Below are 21,393 nucleotides of genomic sequence, written 5' to 3'. Positions count from 1 at the left end.
GCTGTGTGACCCTGGGCAAGTCACTTAACTCCAATTGCCTAAAAAAAAATTATAAAAAAATAGTTAACTAAAAACCCATGACAAATATTCTTCCAAGGTCAGAGGGAGTGAGTAAAAGATAGGAAACCTCTCTGCTCTGGGTTTTTTTCCCCTTAAGTATCTCTCCCCAAGGGACCCAATTTCACTATTCCAGGAGCAGATGCCCCATTCTTCTCAATTCACAGCCATCACTAAATAAGATGGTTTCAATCACCTTTGTGTTCTAAGCCCCAGCACTCCGGCTCCTCGTTACCCTCCTAGCACAGCAGAAGAGTGTTCCAAAGGTGTTTGTTCTAAGTCCTAGGACATAAGCTGAGCACATCAAAGAGGCTGTCTACATAGAGCTGGCTGCATAGTTTGAGGCAGGTTACAGATTCCTTCTGGATGGAGTCACTCTGATATCTCTGACCATTTTCTTCCCCCATCTCTGGAGCTGACTTTTCCCTGATCCCCATCCCATCCAACTCTATTGGGCTAGGCAGCCAATGGAAGACGGCATAGAAAAACAGGGTCAAGCCTGTTTCATACTTAGCAAGAAAGGAAGAGGCAGCCTGTTGTGGTGGGTGGATGGTCATCATTTGCATCATAAAGACCTGTATTCAAGTCCTCCTCTAGAGGAGATTAACTACTGTTCTGATCTTTTGTTGCACTATCTGGTTACTTAACAAATACTTATTTTCATAGCATGTTTACCTCTGAATCCATCCCAGCCTCTGTCTGAATTTCCACAAATTTGTAATGATTGAGGTCTAAATTTAAGTCAACATCACTTACTATATTCCAGCACTGTGCTAAGTGGCAGAGAAATGAAGAAAGGGGAAAACACAGTCCCCTGCTCTCAAGATGCTCACAGTCTAATGGGGGAGACATTATGCTTATAAATTGTAGGTAGATGCAAGATATATATATACATATATATATATATATATATATACACACATATATATATATACATATATATATACATATATACATATATATATATATTTTTTTTTTTTTCAGAGAGGGGAAAGCATTAGCAGCTAGAAGTGAGGGGGCACCAGGAAACGTCTTCTTCTGAGGTGTGAGGAGGCGCAGCATTTCAGGCCTGAGGGATAGTCTGTGCTAAGACATGGAACATGGAGATGAAGTGTTAATGAGGTTTTATCTCACATGGCACAGATGGCCTGGATTCAAGTCCTGACACAAATGAACTGTGTGACCCTGAGCAAGTCAGTCGCTGAATTGTCACAGGCAATTTGAAGACAAGTTGCCAGCCTTCATCAATGAAGGGAGGCCTCTGAACCAATGAAAATAGCGTTAGTCCACTAGGTTTCCCATTTCTGTAATCTTTCCCCCCAAGTCCCTGCCTCCTGTGTGGCCTACGTACACGGGTATCTATGAAGACAAACGACCGCCCCAGCATCGTCTACAGTTTGCATTAAAAAAAAGTAGTAAATCTTGCCCATAGTAGGTGCTCAAGAAATATTTGCTGAATCATTGAAGGAATGAATATTAAAGGCTTACTGCAAAGCTTTCCATCATACCATCAAATTACTTTGATAACTAATGTTGGAGGTTGGAGACATTTCCTGATGTTACAGCCATAACTAGAAATTATCATACTTTGGGCAAGTGGCACAAAGCAGACCCTCAGGTGGGATGGGGGGAATCCAAACGTGGGGTGAGGTTGCTTCTGGGGAGGCAGGGTAGCCGGGTAGAGGATAGAATTACCCCCAGCCTGCTATTTGCTGTCTTCTTATTTCAACTAATTATTCTAGCTAGCTAGGTTCTGAGCTCCGCCATTCTGAAAGATAGTGAGTGCTATAGGCACCCTCTAAATTTGGCACCTTGGGGCAAAGGCCTACTATCCTTACCCTAGTTAAAGCCCTCTCTTACAATTATAGTAGTTTGGCCCTGAGTCTTTGCAAACAAACACCTCCAGGGTAGATGTTGCCAAAACGGAACCAAGATCACTTACAAAGTCACCAAGACAATTATCAAAACGATCGTGTCTTTCATGAGGCAATATGACCAGTCCTCTAGACGTAGGCAATAGATAGGGAATGTCTCCTCTAGTCAACTCCATGCAGCAAGCTTTTATTTAGTGCTCACTCTGTGAGTTCAGCACTGTGCTAGAATGAGATTGGAGAGTTTAAAAGATCATTTTTAATACACTCATTTGTGCACTTATGCATTCTGCGGGATACATTAAAAACATTACAGGCAAATTTTACAAGGGGATACATCAGTCCAACAAAAATATAAATAATTGGCCTTTCATTGGGTCACATAGATAATGCATTAATTTGCTGTCAAATAATATGCTTTTATTGCATGACCAGTAGAGCTGACTGCTGGTAAACATTTTACAGGGCGAATTAATTTATGCATTGCTCATACTTAGCTCTCCCAGTGTGCTATAACTGTGGCAAAGACGTTCTAGGGAGTTATTACCCCGATGTAATCATACCCCTGCAGATTAGAAGCAGTCAAGTGTGTGCTATTATCAGAGACACATATTTACCAAAGCATCTGTTGTCCCTAGACCGCTACAGGTGATTAAGACTCACTCACTTATGCTGAATAGACTTTGCCGTAGATATATGTTCAGGTAGATAGAAACACATCAACTCACATTGTGGCTGGGGGATTTCAGAAAAGATAACTGTCACAACTCAATATGAAACTTCTGCTAAGCCAATGCTGGTCCTCTGCTTCAATGGGTTCCGAATTCCCTTTCCCCTGACCATGTAGAACTCAATAACTGGGTGGGATATTAGGGAAGAGATACAGAAAAAGATAAATACAATAAGCATGTGTCAGAGAATGTCTTTTAGTGGATTTTCAGAATGACTAGCTACGGATGGTCTGTGCTGAAGGTCAGATGAAGAACACTTCCTCTAAGAAAAAAGGATACTGGCCTCATTCTCTTGAAAAGAAAGTGAACGTGGAGTCACCAGAGACCAAATATGATCTTTTGTTACACACTCCCGCACACCCACCAGCCTCTTTATGTGAAGAATGAAAAGTGGAGAAGAGAAAAAAGGGCCCTGGAATCTTCCATCCCAGACTTTAATTGAGAGAAAAGGTGCTTTATAGCAGCCAGTGATAATTTCCTAGCCTCAAGTTTTGAAGGCTTAGATAAGCTTACCTGCATCTTGCACCTGGAGGGATTTGGGCATTGACAGGGTCAAAGCAGTAGGCAACTGCAAGGATGGGCTTGAAAAGCAACCAAGATATTTACCATGGTAGGGCTGTCTCAATGGAGGCCAAGGGGAGAGTTTCTATTGAAAAGGGCAGCCAGTCTTCAGAAAGGTTCTTCTGCCCCCTACCATGGCTCTGCCTGGTGGCTATACTAGAAGGGAATTCTCCAGGCACGTTCAGATGAAACCCCTCGGTAATCCTTCAGTGTTGAGGTCCTTGTCTAATTGCATGGAGCCATAGATTCCAGGGAATGATGGAAGTTACCTTTGACACGAAGGAGTACTCACCAGCACAGGCTCCACTTTCTGGTATCAGTCTTTCTGCTCAGGGCATGGATAGAGGCTTCCAGAACCATAACTAGTCCTTTTGTACATCTCAGGCAAGTAGCATTATATGGGCCTGGAGCAAACATGCCTTTGACGGGGGCAGGAGGGAAAGTAAAATGGATGTGAGGCAGCAGATACCGCATGGGGCCAAGAAGCTGCAGCTCGATGAAGGGATCATATGCCCAGCAATGAGATCTCCAGGTCAGAGGGGCATGAGTGAGTTTTTTCCATGTAATTCCCAATTGTTTTCCAGAAAGTTGGACTAGAGAGGGAGCTGTGGGGAGAGGCAGGTGAGGACCGAGAAAAGAAGAAACTCCCTTGGGAGGAGATAGGACACCCTCTGATAGCTTCCTATTTTAACCAATTATTCTTGCTAACTAGCTTCTAAGCTCAATTGTTTCTGTGATGCTGAAAGGCTCGAGCCCTGTCAGCACCTTGTAAACTTTGGTACTCTGAGGCAAAGTCCCAATTGACTCTTACCCAGGTATGGCCCAGAAGCTATAGCTCCAAGTGTGAATGGTTAACAGAGCAGAACAGATGGTACAGTGAGACGCCTCCCCCATGGGGTCCCACAAAAGTCTGAGCCCTCATCTAATGGATTTCCAGAGGCCAGCCCTATCCTAATCATTTATCTGTGCTCCTTTTGAGGGGAATAATAGGGGTGCTTCCTAGAGGCACGCCATCAGTCCGGGTCTGTGAACAGATTATTTCAGACAAGTCATTAGTGAGAATGACCGAGAAATTACAGGAGGGAGATGGAAGAGGGAATGGGGATAATATATCAGGTACAAAGAAAGGTCTGTGACAGGCGTCACATAAGAAATTAATATATGTACATGTACCCAAAGATGCAGCGATGCAGGTGACAATCACCGCCTGCTCAGAATTCTATCAAAGAATCTTAGAATTGGAGAGTTTAAAAATAATGGGAAAATAGGCTGCTTCCCTCAGGAAAGAGTCTTCACGTAGCCCACTGACCAGTTAGTGCTTAGAATAATAGAATGTTAGGGCCAGGAAGACCTTAGAGGTCAGCTTAGCTCATCTGCTCATTTATAGCCATCAGTCAAGGTTCTTTGCCTCCCCACATTTGATCTCCATGAAAAATTAGAGGACTGGACCCCTGCCAATTTTTAAATTTCCAAAAGGAGCTTTTGTGACTGAGAACACAATTCTTCTCTCAAAGGAACATTAGGCTCTTGTGGACTGTTTCTGTATGGAGCCCCAGATTCTGCAGAGCATTTCTTTTATTTGAATGTAATGTTATATTGAAAGAAGATTAGACTGTTGGGAGAACTGGGTTCTAGCTCAAATCTACCACTAGCTTGATGTGTGACTTTGGGTGAATTACTTTATTATTCATTCCCAAGCTCCCTGGGAATGGCAGTGCTCACTAACTGAGCACCCTTCCCCTCTCTGACCCTGATGTAGCCCAGCCCCTGCGGACGTCGGCCAGGGAATCAGTGGTCCCTATAGACGATCAGCCGGGGCACCCACTTCTATAGGCCTGCAGCACGAGCTTCCTGAGCAGCTAGGGGACCCAGGGTGCCAAATTCTGATGATCCACAATACACAGTTCTTGCCAAGTCCTTGGTATAGTCAACTGATTCAACATCAGAAACAAATAGTGTTCTCTCTAAATGATGCATCACTATCTGCTTGGTGCTGCCCTCTGAGGACCATGGGGCTGGTCCATCTGACTTGTGGCTGAGGCTTCCTATATGAGTATCTAAACTATTAGGATGTGTACTTCTTGAGAGCAGGAGTTGTCTTGCATTTCTCTTTGTATGCTTAGCATTTAGCACAATCCTTCATACATAATAAGCACTTAATAAATATTCTCTTCATTGATACATTCATTCATTCATTCCTACATTCAAGGCATTGTACTAAATGCTCAGAATACAAAGACAAAATGAAAAATTGTCCCTCCCTCCCCTCCAGGAGAGCAAATTATTGGGAGAGAGGGTAGAATATTGACAAAGATGACTAAGTGGGCAGCTAGGTGGTGCAGTGACTAAAATGCCAGGGTTGGAATCAGGAAGACTCATCTTCCTGAGTTCAAATCTGGCCTCAGACACTTACTAGATGGGTGACCCTGGGTAAGTCACTTAGCCCTGTTTGCCTCAGTTCCTCATCTGTAAAATGAGCTGAAGGAAATGGCAAATCACTCCAGTATCTTAGCCAAAAACAAACAAACAAACCCAAAATGGGGTTTTTTGGATGTGATTGAACAACATGACTAAATGTAACCTGCCTTTTAATCCTGTATAATAGTGCAAGATAATTAATAATAATTAATTAATAATTATAGCTGCACAAGAGAGGAAATAAAGTGCTAGCAACTTGGGCAGAGGTTCTTAACCTTTTATGTGCCAGGGACCCTTTTGGCAATTTAGAGAAACCCATGACTTCTTCTCAAAATAATGTTTGAAAATGCGTCAGATCTGGAGAGAGAGTGGAAACTCAAAATAAAGAATGAATATTAAACATTTTTAAGAGAATGCATCAAAATTATAAAGTTACTGAGAAAGTTATTAATTAAAAAAAAATGTTCCTAGATCCCAAGTTAAGAGCCCTTGAACTTGACAGGATAATGTCAAGTTTCTCATAGGAGGTCCTACCTGAGTGTCTGTTCATGTCTGAGCTTCATTTTCCCATTCTGCTAAATGAAGGGATTGGATTAATCATTGAAGTTCTCCTCAGCTCTGATATTCTAATTCTGTTGTGACTCTAATGCCTTTGACTGGGATGTAGCCTTATTTAATCCTCAAATAATTGGATTATCCCCTCTCTGAGATTGCTCAACTGACTTGTTTCCACCAAAGGATGGTGAAGGATCCCCGGTGGGTCCATTACTAGTCAAAGCTGTCACCTAAATGATAGCAAAGTATATATGGAGGAAATGGAGGAGGTCTGAGGGATTTGGAAACGTTAGTACAAGCTTTGCCAAAAAGTTGCAAAAGGGACATCGATATCCGAGGGAGCAAGATCCAAGGAAGGTAAGATTTAGAGCCAGAAGGAATATAATGCTGGCATTGACTTTAGTAACTCAAAAGTTAGTCACCTGCCCCTCCCCCTTCAGATTCATTTAACCTTTCATGGTATAATTCAATCATTCCTTGTAAAAGACATAATTCATTCATAATAAATAATTCATTCTCATAATTTTTATTCATTAAATGATTCAGTTCAAGAAACATTTATTAAGCACCTAGGAGGCAGCCTGGCATTGTGCAAAGAGTGTTAGACCGATTATCAACAAGACCAGGTTCAAACCCTGTCTTTGACACTTACTAGATTTGTGATGTGAGCAATGCAGAAGGTCATAGAATCAGAACTAAAAAGGACCTTAGAGGTCATCTCTTCCAACCCCCTCATTTTTACGGATGAGGAAAATTAAATATAGAGAATTTAAATAACTTGTCACTTTCTAAGCTGCTTTTTCTGCATTAGCAAAATAAGGATAACAATAGCACCCGCCTCACAGGATTGTGGCGAGGATCAAATCAATCAACCAATCAATCCACAAGCATTTATTAAGCATCTACTATGTACCAGGCACTGTGACATTACATTAAGGATTTTGCAAACCTGAAAGTGCTATGTAAGTAAAAGCTGTTATTTTTGCTATTAAACAAACAAACTATCAATGTAAGGAGCTCTGATGAGTTCCTTCCTTTACTTACCTAGATCATACCTTCTCGTCTATATAAGAGTCTTAGAGAACTCCCTGGAATTCTGAGGGGATAAGTGACTTGCCTACAGTCACATAGCTGGTTCATTTGAAGGCACAGCATGAACCCTCTATCCGTTAGGCCATTTTGCCTGTCATGCCAATCATGGTGCTCAGGTTGGAGATACAAAGACCAAAAATGGACACACAATCCCTATACCTAGAGGTACAATGGAAAGTGTGGAGTATAGTGAGGGACAAGGGGAGACGCAGATGAAGTCTTCTAAGAAAATGTGAGGAGAAAGAGAAGACTTTCATCTGAGCTCATCAAGGGAGGCTTCATGGAAGAGGTGGTATTGAGGCTGAGTCATATTTAAAGGAAATGAGGTTTCTGTAGGAAACTCCTACTGAGGTTGCAATCAATTGAAACCTCCAAAGATTTTCAGATGAATGGTTGTCGAACCATGCCTCCCCTATCTTTTATTTCTGAAGTCCATTTCTTGTGCCCAGGTGTAAAGGTTTACATAGATTCCTATTAGTATTCTTCTCATTCACTCATGTTCTACACTTTCATGACTTTTTGGGTTCTTGATTCTGTCACCTAGCATGATAAGTGTGAGGGACTGTCTGACATGTCATTGATGTCTTTATGTCATTGGAACAAATGTTAAACAACACTTGGTCAAGCAGAGATCCCTGAAGCACTCCACTGGAGATGTATTCCAAATTGACATAGAACCATTAATTGTTATTCTCTATGTCTGGCTATTTAATCAGTTCTGGATCCAGTGAACCATCCTATTATCTAATGCACATTTCACTATCTTTTTCACAAGACTGACATGAAGTATTTGATTGCATGTTTTGCTAAAATCTAAATAAACTTTGTCTGCAGTATTGTCCTGATCTTCTAGCTTAGGAATCTTGTCAAAAATGGATATAAAGTGAGTCTGGCAGGACTGTGCTTAATGAAGCCAGGTCAGTTCTTTGTGACTGTTATGTCCTTTTCTAGATGTTCACTAGCCATCCCTTTGATAATACATTCTAGAATGTTGCCAGAAATTGAAGTCAGGCTCAGTGAACTATAGTTTGCAGGCAAGCCCATACCTTTTCTTGAAAATCAAGATAACTTTGGACCTCATTCATTGTCCATGATTTTCCCATTGGCTGTGTCTCAGCAGTCACATCCTCTCATTCTTTCCCACAATATGCAGTTCATTGAACCCAAGGGGTTTGATTTCATCAAGAGCACCTAGGCCCTCTCTTGTTATCTACTTATTTATATTGGGTAACAACTCCCAATTAGTTATTTTTGTTCTGATATTTCCAGTGCAGAGGTCATTCTCCTTGGCTAAGAAAACAGAAGCAAAACGGAGGAAGCAAAGGACTAGGAGTGTCACAGAAGCCCTAGGGAGCATGGAAGGAGTGAGTGTTTGGTACTGTTGTACACTACAGAAGTCAAGAAGGATGAGTAGTGAGAGAAAGTCATAAATCAATGGTTACCTTTTGGAAGACAGTTTCAGCAATATGGTGGGACCAGAGGCCAATAAGGGGTTGAAGAGTGAATAAGTAGCATGGTTTTGGAGACCACGGTAGCATAAAGGAAAAAGAAAATCCCCATTTTTTTTAAAGGGAAGGGGATATTTGAACATGTTTATAGGTAGCAAAAAAAGTGAACAGCAGCTATGAAAAAGTTGGAGTTGGAGAGAGAGAATTATCGATAGGTTAAGATCCTAAAGAGTGTGGGAGGGGAAGAGATCAAGGGCACATGTATCTGAATTAGAACATCCAGCTCACCCTCTGGGAGGAGAGATAAAAATGGAAAGAGGTTTTTGAGGCATAGAGAAGGGGAGCTCATGGTGAACAGCCTTAATCTTCAGTTAAGAAGGAGGCAAGGTCATTTCCTGAGGCTGTGTGGTGTGGGTAGAGTTGGAAGCTTGAAGGGTTTTCAAATAAATGCTGTAAAGATTGTGATTCTCAATCAAAGAGAGATAAGAGGAATGCCACATGGAGCCTTGAGGCCAAGTTGTGTTAAATAACATGAATCTGTTGCATGGTTTCTTGACTTTCTCTAGAGTGTTCAGCCGCCAGGGAATAGGAGTAGAAAAGGCAGATGGTGGGAGTGATCCAGGACTCAGAATTGGTAGGAGGTGAACAGCATAGAGACAAAGTGGGAGGAGAGACTGGAGGGCAGAAGATGGTACCATGTTGAGCTGACTAATTACAGGCTTGACACCACAAAGGGGCAAATATGAGGGTACTACAGGGATGATATACTAGGAGTGCAAAAGGGTCCAACACCATTTAATTACTGCAGCTGCTGCTGTTGCCTCTCTCTCTAAACTGGACCACCAAGATCCATGCTTGGGAGGTGTTAAGCTAGTTGGTTCTACACTCTACACTCCCTGGCCATTTTCACCACATGATACCACAGCAAACCCTGCCTTTCTCAAAGAAGTGCAATCAAATCACCACTACCATTGCCCCTAGAAAGAATAGTAATGGACTGCTCTGTTGTTCTGTTCATAATCTTTGTGACTTCCCAATACATCACTCCTTTCCCAAGCCAACATGCTTCCAAATGTATTGTCTCCTCCATTAGAATGGAAGCTCTTTGAGGGCAAGGAATGTTTAATTTTTGTATTTGAATCTTGAGTACTTAGCACAATGGGCTTTTCATTCATTTGTTCATTTATTCATGCACATATGCACATATGCATTCATTTATAGGATCATTGGGTCGAAGAAAAATATTAATACTGTCAGGAATTAGTCTGCCACCAGTCTGCCAGAAACAATTTTATTTGATTTTAGATTAACCTAATTCCGAGTCATTTCTAACTTAGAGGGAGAGTTGTCTAGTATGGCAGAGTTTTCCCTTGCCCTCTGACATGTCTCTGCCTCAAGACAATTTTAGGTAATATTTATAGGAATTGAAGAAAGAAAATCAAGATATGTAACAATATAATTCTTGGTTAACATATCATAACCCCTCCTCTCCCTCTCTCTCCTTTATTTTGGAACCCTCTCATTGAAGGATCGATGGGGTTCCTCCCTCAGACCTATATTGAGAATTTAAATTGAATAGGAGGGGCAATGAAGAAACTACTTCTCAATCTTCTTCTCATCTCTTCCTTCCTTCCAGAGTCACAAAAAAGAAGATTGTCCTTAGATAGGCCCATATCCTGGGCTCATAGAGGGGTGGGAAAAGACAATGATTTTATTTGGACAAGAGACACTCTGTTAAATTTCTGGTTCTTAATCTATTCACCTAATTAAATGAGATAATATTTGCAAAGTCTTAGCACAACCCTGGCACATAGTAGGCACTTAATAAATTTATGTTCGGGTCAGCTAGGTGGCGCAGTGGATAGAGCACCGGCCCTGGATTCAGGAGGACCTGAGTTCAAATACAGCCACAGACACATAACACTTACTAGCTGTGTGACCCTGGGCAAGTCACTTAACCCCATTGCCTAGCCAAAAAAAAAAAAAAACCAAAAAACTCGAAAGCAAGATTACTGGGGCAGCTAGGTGGCACAGTGGATACAGCACTGGCCCTGAAGTCAGGAGGACCTGAGTTCAAATCCGGCCTCAGACCAAACACTTGACACGTACTAGCTGTGTGACCTTGGGCAAGTCACTTAACCCTGATTGCCTCACTAAGAATAAATAAACAAACAAACAAATAAATAAATAAATGAATAAATTTATGTTCCCTTCTCCTCTTCCCTAATAAAAGGCATTTTTTCCCCTTTCATTCAGATCTATCCCACCTTCAAACTGGAAAATTAAGGAAAGAGCTTTTTATTATGCTAAAGAAACTATGATCTTATTATAGTTTCAGGATTGCAAATAAGGGTGGTTTTTTTTAAAAAAAATTGCTTCTCCATGATAGGACCATAGATTTAGAATTGAAAGAAAACTTAGAAGGCCATTGAGTCCAACACCCTTATTTTTATAGATGAGGAAAGTGAGTCATACAGAGGTTAAGTGACTTGTCCAGAATTATACAACTAGTAAGTGTCCAAGGAAGGATTTGAACCCAGAACGTGATGAATACAAATCTTGTGCCCCCTCCACTACAGTTTAGGAGAAATAAGATGGTAGGAGGAGCTGAAAAAAGACTGGAATCTGTATCAGAAAGGAAAACTTCAGAGTTCAGGTTGAGGTTGGGGGCAATGATAGGTTCTTAGGTCCTACCTCCCTAGGCTGAGGTAGGGAGGTCACCAAGGTCATTGGGGTTGAGGTTGAACTGTGTAACCACAATGCTAAAAGGGTAATCATTGGAAGTATTGAAGTTACCAATAATAAGGGCCATGGTTGAGATGGAGAGGAAGACGATGAAACAGCTACTGAACTCATTGAGGAAGGAAGGAGAGTATGCTAGAGTTTGGTAGATAATAGCAACAAGGATCCACACAGCACAGAGAAGAAAAATAGCGTGAATTGCAAATGGGGACAAGTTGCTGAGCATAATCCAGGAGGGAAGGTCTTAAAATGGCAAGGATGAACAAGAAGTATGGTGGTTCTTCCTCCTGGCCCTGGGTAGGGAGGTCCAGGGATGAGGAACATTGAGAGACAGAATGACCAGTATTGAAGATTCAGGGTCTTTAGAAGAAGAAAGCCAGTGCCAGCAACTGGAGGGCCTATAGAAGGGAGAGTTCAAAGGGAAGCTGGACACAGAATGGGAGCTCCAGAAGGCACAGTCCAACCCAATGCAGGGCAAGGACTGCGGTCAAGCTGAGATAATCTGGAGAGGGACAATGGTTTGCTGGAGGGGTAACAGATGAAAAGAGTTTTCTTCTCCAGAGAGGAAAACTGAATAACAATTGGAAAAGCCAGAGGGAAGAATCCGCCAGCCATGGGGGAGAGGGAATTACCAGTCCTTAGAAGCTTGCAGAGTAAATCATCCCTGAGGTTCTAATTAGGCTGTTGGTGTGAAGAAGCCTGGACCAGAAGTGTCTCCCAGATGGAATCTTCTCAGTTAATTGCATGGGGACAGGAAAGACCAGAGGGAGAATGGGAAGAGAGAGGAACAGAAAGCCGAGGTTTCTGTCCTGAAGTCTGTGTACAATGTCTTGTCTACTCTGCCTCTGCTGCATCTCTCACCTGGATCCCTTCCTATCCACTCATAGGCACACCAGCCTGATTCAGACTCTTCTCATCTTGGTCTCCCTGCCTCTAATCTCTGCCCTCTCCAATCCGCACTCCTCCACATAACTGCCAAAGTGATATCACAGATCAGACCGTATCCATCCCACGCTCTAAAGAGTTCAAGGGGCTCCTTCTTACCTAGAGGTTCAAACCCAAATTCTTTTTGGCATTTTAAACCCTTGTCATCCTGGTCCCAAACCTTCCCACTCTCATTACATTCTCCTCCCCATTTTATGCACACTACTTCCAAGCCAAACTGGCTTTCCCTCCTTCTTTTTGCATTTCATCTCTGGTCTCTGGGCTTGATGCCTGGAATGCACTTCCTAAAATCTCTTAAAATCCCTAGTTTCCTTCAAAGCTCAGCCCATTGGGATGTTTTCTCCATGAGGTCCCTCCAGATTTATTTCCTCAGATGCTAGGGTTTCCCCCTCCAAGATTACCTTGTCTTTATTTCCAAATATATTTAATTATATAAATGCTGTCCCTACCCTGCCCTCCAGCCTGATAGAATAGAAGCACCTTGAGGGCAAAGTCTGGTTTGCTTTTGACTTTGTCTAAGTCCCCAGGGGGGCAGCTAGGTGGCACAGTGGATAGAGTGCTGGGCCTGGAGTTAGCTGGGTCTGAAGTCAGGAAGACTCATCTGACCTCAGACTAGTTGTGTGACCCTGGGCAAGTCATTTAACCCTGTTGCCTCAGTTTCCTGGAGAAGGAAATGGCAAAGCACTTCAATATCTTTGCCTGGAAAACCCCAAATGGAGTCACAAGGGTTGGACAGGACTAAACAACAACAAAGTCCCCAGCATTTAGCACAGGTTCTAGCACATAGTAACTGCTTAATCAATTGACTGATTGAATGTTAAAGGTGAAGGACGCCTCTTCTGATAGGAGCTCCTACATGATAGTTTTCTCAGTTAAGTGTCAATTTAGATATTTATCAATTCACTACAGCAAGATGGGGGTCTATAATAGTGATCCTGATCTCACGGATAGATAACACTATTATTCAAATAACTATGTTATACAACATTACAGTTTAAGTCCCCATTAGTGTGAATAATGAAATAGTTGAATTATTTTATTTCACATTGCTTATTTCCATGGAGTTGGAACCAGTAACATGTTTTTACATAATCACAACTTTGAATAGTGTGAATTTGAATACTTGGGACCACATCATTGGATTCCTTATTCACATCAATGGGGACCTAGCTATATGTAAGAAGTGTCATGAGATAGAAAAGAATGCACCATTGATATTCACACTAATGGGACCTGAGCTGATTTGACTTTCAGTTGTACTGAATAAAAATGGTTCCATGAGCAGGTAGTATCAGCCTTGGGCCTTAATATGAAGCACTTAATCATGACGGCAGACGTGATTCAATGAGGCAGTAAGATGCCACTCTCTATAAGACAGGAGACCTTAACCTGTATTGTGTCATGGAGCCCTTTGACAAGCTAATGAATCCTGTGGATCCCTTCTCAAATTAGTGCTGGATTTTTTTTTATTATAGTCAAATGCTAAATCTCAGAGATTAGTGAAAATAAAATATATATCTATATTGATATTGATAGTAATATAGATATAAATATTTCCCATCCAGGTTCATGGACCCACTACAAGTGGGTCTACAAGTCAAAGGAAGTTGTTCATTCTTTAAAAAGGGTGAACAATGTCACCATTGCCATATTGTATTTCTTTATGTGGTATTTTTTTCCCCTTCAATGTGCTCATCTCCCCGACCCTACTGCTCCCTTGAAATATTTCTACCTACCCAAGGACCCCTTGGGGTCCCTGGACCTCAGGTTAAGGACCCCTGTTGTAATAATGAATTTCTCCTGGAGGCTGATTAAAGGCCAGGCCATAAAAGCAGTAGTTAAGGAAGGTCTCATATCATCAAGTAGACCACCCTTCTCATCAGCATCAATTGGCAGGAGAGGTATTTACCATTTTGATAGTTTTGTATTGAATAGATTTAAAAGCTAGTCAAATCCTTGGCCCTTGAGGGAAACTCTCTTTTACTCCTTATAAGTCCAAACATGTCTTTCTGCACCCTTCCTTCTGTGTGAGTTACTTTTATTATTCTGGAATCTGGGCCAATGATCCCAGACTCTGGTTAGATTATCCCGGGAATATATTCTTAGGGAGAGGGAATCTCTCTGGTCTAGGCTCCATTAACCACAACAATAACAGCAGCATCAGAAGAATTATATAGTTTTAAGGTTTACAAAATACTTTACAAGTATTATGTAGTGTATTAATAATAATTATATTATATTATTATATCACATAATTTTAAGATTTGCAAAGTACTTTATAAGTATTATATCATTTTGTTCTCACAACAAACATTTGATGAAGATGCCATTTTACAGATGAGAAAACTGAGGCACAGGGAGGTCTTCTTGACTTTCAATCCAACCCTCTATCTTGTGAGTCACTTAATTGTCACTGTTTGCTTCTTGGCACAGGAGGGAGATCTCAGGGACAGTCTTGAGTTAGCCCACGTCCCCTGAGACAGAGGCAATGATGAAGCAGGCCACAGGCTCTACTAGTAAGCAAGTGATGGATATGTTTCTGGGGCTCCCCGGCCCCTCCATTCCTATGTCAGAGACTAGTACCCAAGGAATAAACCATTCCCTTAGATATAAATCAAGAGAGAAGCAGGGTTTGCTTTGAGAAAGAGAAATAAGCATATTGGTAAGCAGAGGGGCAAAATATACCATGTAGAGAAATACAATATGGCAGTGGTGACGCCGTTCACCCTTTTTTTTTGCCTTGTAGATAGCTCACCAGATGATTAGAGCAGCAGACCCAATAGGAATGATCAGGCTAATAAAAGATCCAGAAACACATGAGGAAAGCCCCGAGTCCCCTGCCCATTTTGCATGCTGTGGGCTAAACAAAAAAGGAAAAGTCACCCAACTCTTGTTTCTAAAGTATCTAATAAACTAAAACCCCAGACCAAGCTTGCTAAAATGACTTCTCCCAGGGCTTCTCTGGATGTTCTTCATTTAGCCTCAGGCAAAGAAAGGCATATCAGAGAAAATACAAATTAGTTTTAATATATCTAGATAGTCATTGGATATCTAGGTATTTTTCATCAGATGAAGTAGCAGCCTGATAAGTAAGCATAACATAAAGCAATTAATCTCCTGGTATACAACTTTCTGATAATGACCTTTATGAGGATTAAATACAAATATGTACATATATTTTAAGCACCTCTATTCACTTCCTGTATGATAAGAGGGCATACATCTTTCTAAGTTGCTTCAGTTTACTAACACACCCTCAACTTTTGTACAGATTTAAGTAAGAAATATCACTGATCCTTCCTATGGCATAGGATGTCTACCAGTGGATGAAGGGAGGTAGCCTGACTCATCATCACAGGTAGAGGTATAGGGAGAATTAATAGTTGGCCCAGGATAGAAATTCCACATTAAACTGTTGGCATTGTTTCAGAAATTGTATACTCCTAGAGATCAGGAATGGAGCTACAGGGAGCAATAAAGCCAGTGGTTTGCCTTTGGATAGAGAGTTGGTACAGATCAATGGATTCAGGAATGAGAAGCGTGCCTGAAGCTGAGCTGGCATAACACTCCTCCTCCTAGATGGCAATGATAGCCTCAGGTTAGCCATTTCTCTGAAAAGGGGTTAGAAGATGTAGGACTTGAGAAAACACATATGAGAAGATGATGCTATTGGTACCAAATCAAATGAACACATTTGATTTTTTTTTTTTAAAGAATCACAGAATCTCAGGGTCAGAAGGGACCTAAGTCAAGGCCAGCGAGGAGTGCCTGCTTGACTGAGCCCTACAGTGATTTTCCCAGGAGCCAAAACAACATGTCCTGAAATCATGGGAATGACTCATCCATTGACTGTCACACTCTAAAGGGAACTAGGAGGAGATGCTGGTAGTCACTACTTTAAGTGTGAATCCACTCTCTTCAGGGACTGAAATGGTAGACAAGAACATGCCCCAGTGTTTTGTTTGTTTGTTTGTTTTGGGGGGAGGGATCTTTTTGTAGTTCTGTCTTTGCTGTACTTTCTTAGTATACAGAGAGAATACCTACACATGACCTGAATCACCCCTTCCTTGCCTCCTTCCCCAAACAGGCTCACCAGTCCTTCCAATGGGCTGATACAAGAAAGAGCCCATTGCACACAATCCACTGGTCCTCATGTTGCATTTACAACTATCCCTATTAAATTTCATTTTATTCAATCTGGTCTTCTGTTCTATTCCATCAAGATCTTTTTGGATCCTGACTTGGTCACTCAATCTTAGCTAGCCATACCTCCCAGGCCTGTGTCATCTGCAAATCTGCCAAAGATGCCACCTTTACCTAGGCCTGATTAAAAAGAATATGTTAAACAGTACAGGGCCAAGTACAGCTCTCCACTGGAAATCTCCTTCTAAGTATCATCAAATTACTGATGGTTCCTCTTGGGGATCTTCACCATTCAACCAGTTCCAAATCCACCTAATTATATTATCGTCTTCTTCACATTTCTCTTTTCCATAAGAATACAAGACTTCCCAGCAGCGGGGTTGGATTTTCACTACTCTATCCATATGTCCTTACCTAGTTCTCCTTATAACCTGTGATATGTACTTGGAAAATGTGTGGCCATGGTCAGAGATACAGCATGTGGTCGTGGAACAAAATAATGCCAACTGGTTCATGTGGGAATGAAAACCATATAACTTTAGGCTCATTAACACCATAGACTAACCAAGTGAGTCAACCCGACACAAATAGATAAGAGACGACTCCACGTGAACTGAATAATGCCAATATCTCTAATATTCATTGGTGGTGAGGATCTATGTTTCAGTTCTTTTTTTCCCATCTCAATACTTATACAATAAGGACATCCCCAATATTCTATGAATAGTCTAACCAACTTTCGCAAATGTCACATGCATTTTTGTCAGGTCACAGGAATGGGTTTCGGTTGATCATTCATCACCTTATATCCGCTAACAATTAAATCTTGCCATGAATATAAAAATTAGGAATTAATTTGTTATTTCTTCTGGCCAGAAAAAAATCAAATTATTCTTGTGTCAATCACAGAAATTCATTTTCCATAGATTCATGTTACATAAAAAAATATTGACAGTTGCTAAGGACTTCTTGGGCTTTAAATGTGGTCTAGAAATATGTTTCTGTAGAGCTAAGGGCAAGATGAAATCTTTCTTTAGTGTCTGAATAGCAATACACTGGAAATGATATTAATAGCTTAAGCCAGAACTTTAATTTTAGAAAAATGAAGTGAACTACTGAGAAATGCCATTAAAATTTTTATCAGTATGCTTAGTGACTGAGATAGGAAAGGGAGCTATTATTTACTGACCTAAGGTATGTACAAGGTCACATCAGTTTTTCCCTCAACGTTCGTCTAATGGCAGTCTTTGCCAGTTTTCAGGGCTGAATTCTTCAAACTGTCCTTAAATATTCTTGTAAATCTGCTTGTAATTATAATGAAAAAAGCACCTCATTTATTTGAAGTCAAGTCAATAAGAATTTATTATTCATCTACTACGTGCCAAGCATTGTGCTAAGCATTGAGGATATAAAGGCATATATGTGGTTCCTGCCCTCAAGGGGCTCACATTCTATTAAGGAAGGGAAGGGAAGGCAAGGGAAGAGGGAATGGGGAAGGGGAAGAGGGAAGGGAAGAGGAAAGGAAAGGAAGGGAAAGGAAGATACGTTTATTAAGCACCTACTATGTTCCAGACGCTGTGTTGAACACTTTATAAATATTATCTCATTAATGGGGAAGATGACATACAAACAACTATGTACAAATAAGATAAATACAGAATAAATTAGAGCTAATCTCAGGCTGAAATCTTCACACCGCCCCCCCCCAAATACAGACTCCAAGGCACTAGTCCTATATTTGCTTTCTTCCCTTAATCACTAAGGAGGACTAGAGAAGGCTTTTGCAGAAGGTGGGATCTTAGCTGAGACTTGAAGGAAGGAGCCAGGAAAGCGAGGAGGCAAAGGAGGAGAGGGAGAGAGTTGCAGGAATGGGGAACATACACAGAGTCGAGAGATGGAGTGCCTTGCACAAGCTTGAAAGAGCTTTAATGGTCCCCAAGAGGAAGAAGGGGGGAAAAGATTTTACAATGAAATCTATTTTTAGTCCATTGAAAACAAGACTTCTAATCCTTTGTGTTTTCTTCAATCTTCAGTTTTTCCAGATCTGGTCAAAGCCATCCCAGTGAGTATCCATGTGAATACTGTTCTATTCTCAACAATTCTTATTGTGTTGACAATGGCAGGGGCAGCCTTTTTCATGTACAACGCTTTTGGCAAGCCCTATGAAACTCTCCTTGGCCCACTTGGACTATATCTCTGGAGCTTCATTTCGTGTAAGTACTCCATTCCAGGTGCATAGACAAATCTGCCTTCCTGCTTTCCATTAAAACGCAAGCTTAATTTTAAGATGTGACACAGCATTCGAGACTGTAGCTACTTCAGGTGAGTTCGCACCAATATCTCTTGTAACCCTAAACTCGGGACCTGGGAATCAGTTTTTATCGATCAACAATCAGTGGTCTTAATTGAGTACCTACTATGTGTCCAACACTGAGCTAGGCACCATGACTTAGAAAGATCAATGAATGCGAAGTCAGGAGACCCGGGTTCAGACCTTGGCTCCTCACCAGTTGCACAACGTTGAGTAGGTCACAGGATCATAGAACCACAGAGCACAGAACCAGAGATCTAGAGTTGAAAGGGACCTTAGAGAACATCTAATCCAATGCTCTAATTCTATGATGTGGTTTGAGCCCAAGTCCTTTGACTCCAAATCCAATGTTGTTGTTTTTTTTCCCGTTGTTTCTATTTAGATGACAGTTCTTTAATACATTCACTTCTCCCCAATACAGAGCCATCACCCTAGTTCAGGCCTTGATTTCATTTCAGTCATTTTCAGTCGTATCTGATTCTTCATGACCCCATTTGGTGTTTCCTTGACAAAGATACTGGAGTAGTTTGCCATTTCCTTCCTCACCTTACAGATGAGGAAACTGAGGCAAATAGAGTTAAGTGCTTTGTCCAGGGTCACACAACTAGTAAGAGTCTGAGGCTAGATTTGAACTCAGAAAGATGAGTCTGCCTGGCTCCAGGCCTGGAACTCTATTCACTTCTTTGCTTTCATTGCCCCTCACCTAGATGATTGCAATGGCTCTCTGATTTATTTAATTATCTCAAACACCCCTCCTCCCAACCTCCCCCCAATCCATCTTTGACACAGAAACAAAGGTGGTCTTTCTCAAGCACAGGTCTGATTATCCTCCTCGTTCAATAAACCCCATTGGTTCCCAATTATCCCTCGAATCAAATATGAACTCCACCATCTGGCTTTTAAAACTCTTCCCAACCTGGGCCCTCACTACCTTTCCAGTCTTCTTACCTATTTGCTACTCCCTCCACACATGCTGTGATTTCACCATATTACCATATTCACAGTTCCACTCACACACACCCACAACATTCCATCTCCCACATGAGTCCCCTTATGCCTAGAAAGTGTTCCCTCCTCACCTCTGCTTCTTGGAATCCTTGACACCCTTCAACACTCAGAGAAAATGTATTTGATGCAAGAAGCTTAGGCAGCTAGGTGACACAGTAGACAGAGTTCTAGGCTTGGAGGACGGCTTGAATTCAAATCCTATCTCAGACACTTACTAGCTGTGGGTGATCCTGGGCAAGTCACTTAGACACAGTCAGGCTTAGTTCCCACATCTGTACAATGGGGGGATAATACTAGCATCTATCTCACTACAGTGTTGTAAGGCTCAAATGATACAACATATGTAAAGTGCTTGCAAACCTGAAAGGGCTATCTAAATTCTAGCTATCATTACTATCCTTATCAAATTCTAGCTATCAGGGAGCCTGTCCTGATTCCCCTAGGGGCTAGTGCGCTCCTTCTGCAAACTGCTTTAGATTAATTTTGAATATATACTATCTAGATTTATTCAAGAGAGTATCCCCAGAAGCCTAGGACCTAATCACAGAAAAGAGATCAAAAAAGGAGGTGTCAAGCCAACTGTAAAAAATGTAGTCAGGCCAAGTGATCCCTCTCTGAGGTGCGAATTAATCCCTGGAGTGAATCAGAAAGGAGAAAGTCCACAGGATGGAGAATTATAGGTCATGCCTCAAAGTGACATTTCAAAGTCAGTTCACTGATTCCAGGAAACGGACTTGAAGAGGAAGAGAATCCCAGGGAAATGGAGAAATATTTACTAAAATGCTTAGCACAATGCCTGGCACATAGCAGGTGCATAATAAATGCTTGGTTCCTTCCTCCCTTCCTTCCCTCCTTCTCTTCCTCCTTCGTTCCTTCCTTCTTTTCCTCCCTATCTTTCTTTCTTCCATCCCTCCCTCCTTTCTTCCCTTCCTCCTTTCTTTCTCTCCCTTCCTTCTTTCCCTCCCTCCCTTTCTTTCTTTCTTCCAGCTCTCCATTTTTTCTTCCCTCCTCTTTTTTCTCTCCCTTCTTTCCTTCATTTTGTCTCTTCCTCCTTCCCTCCCTCTCTCTCTCCTTAACTTCCTCCTTTACTCCCTTCCTTCCTCCATTCTTTCCTTCCTGATTGTAGTCAGATCCATGCATACTAACAGCTGAGGCCAACCACACTTTGGCCTATAGGTTAACCTCTAGACTAAGGTTAGAAACAGACTCAGTGGTGTTTAATAATCTTAGATGATATTTAAATGGCCCTTAATTAAGGTCTTCAAAGTACTTTACATACATAATCTCATTACAGCAACCTTGGAAGGCCAGTACTATGATTATTCCCATTTTACCAATAAAAGAACTGAGGTAGGCAGAGGTAAAGTGGTTTGTCCAGAAACATATGAGCACTAAGTGTCAGAGGCAAAATTTAAGCCCAGGTTTTCCTGGCTCCCAAAGGTCAGTGTCCATCTACCATGAATACACACACACACACACACACACACACACACACACACACACACACACAC

The 21,393-nt window shown here is 41.5% G+C and overlaps 1 protein-coding gene across 2 annotated transcripts in view; it reads left to right on the top strand.

Moving 5' to 3' along the window:
* The window catches only part of CLRN1 (clarin 1), a 44,096-nt gene that overhangs the window by 11,096 nt on the left and 11,607 nt on the right, over window positions 1-21,393 (top strand). The window contains exons 2-4 of one of the 2 annotated variants that reach the window (XM_027875702.1): window positions 8,199-8,206; window positions 11,341-11,383; window positions 18,597-18,776. In XM_027875702.1, coding sequence (XP_027731503.1) covers window positions 8,199-8,206; window positions 11,341-11,383; window positions 18,597-18,776 — 231 coding nt within the window. The remainder of the gene's footprint in view (window positions 1-8,198; window positions 8,207-11,340; window positions 11,384-18,596; window positions 18,777-21,393) is intronic. The other variant, XM_027875703.1, reaches the window with a different exon arrangement.

This window comes from Vombatus ursinus, unplaced genomic scaffold (assembly GCF_900497805.2).
Source record: "Vombatus ursinus unplaced genomic scaffold, bare-nosed wombat genome assembly UNPS02014810.1, whole genome shotgun sequence".
Lineage (NCBI taxonomy): Eukaryota > Metazoa > Chordata > Mammalia > Diprotodontia > Vombatidae > Vombatus > Vombatus ursinus.
Note: the sequence above shows the minus strand (reverse complement) of the source record. Positions and strands in the feature narration are given on the sequence as shown.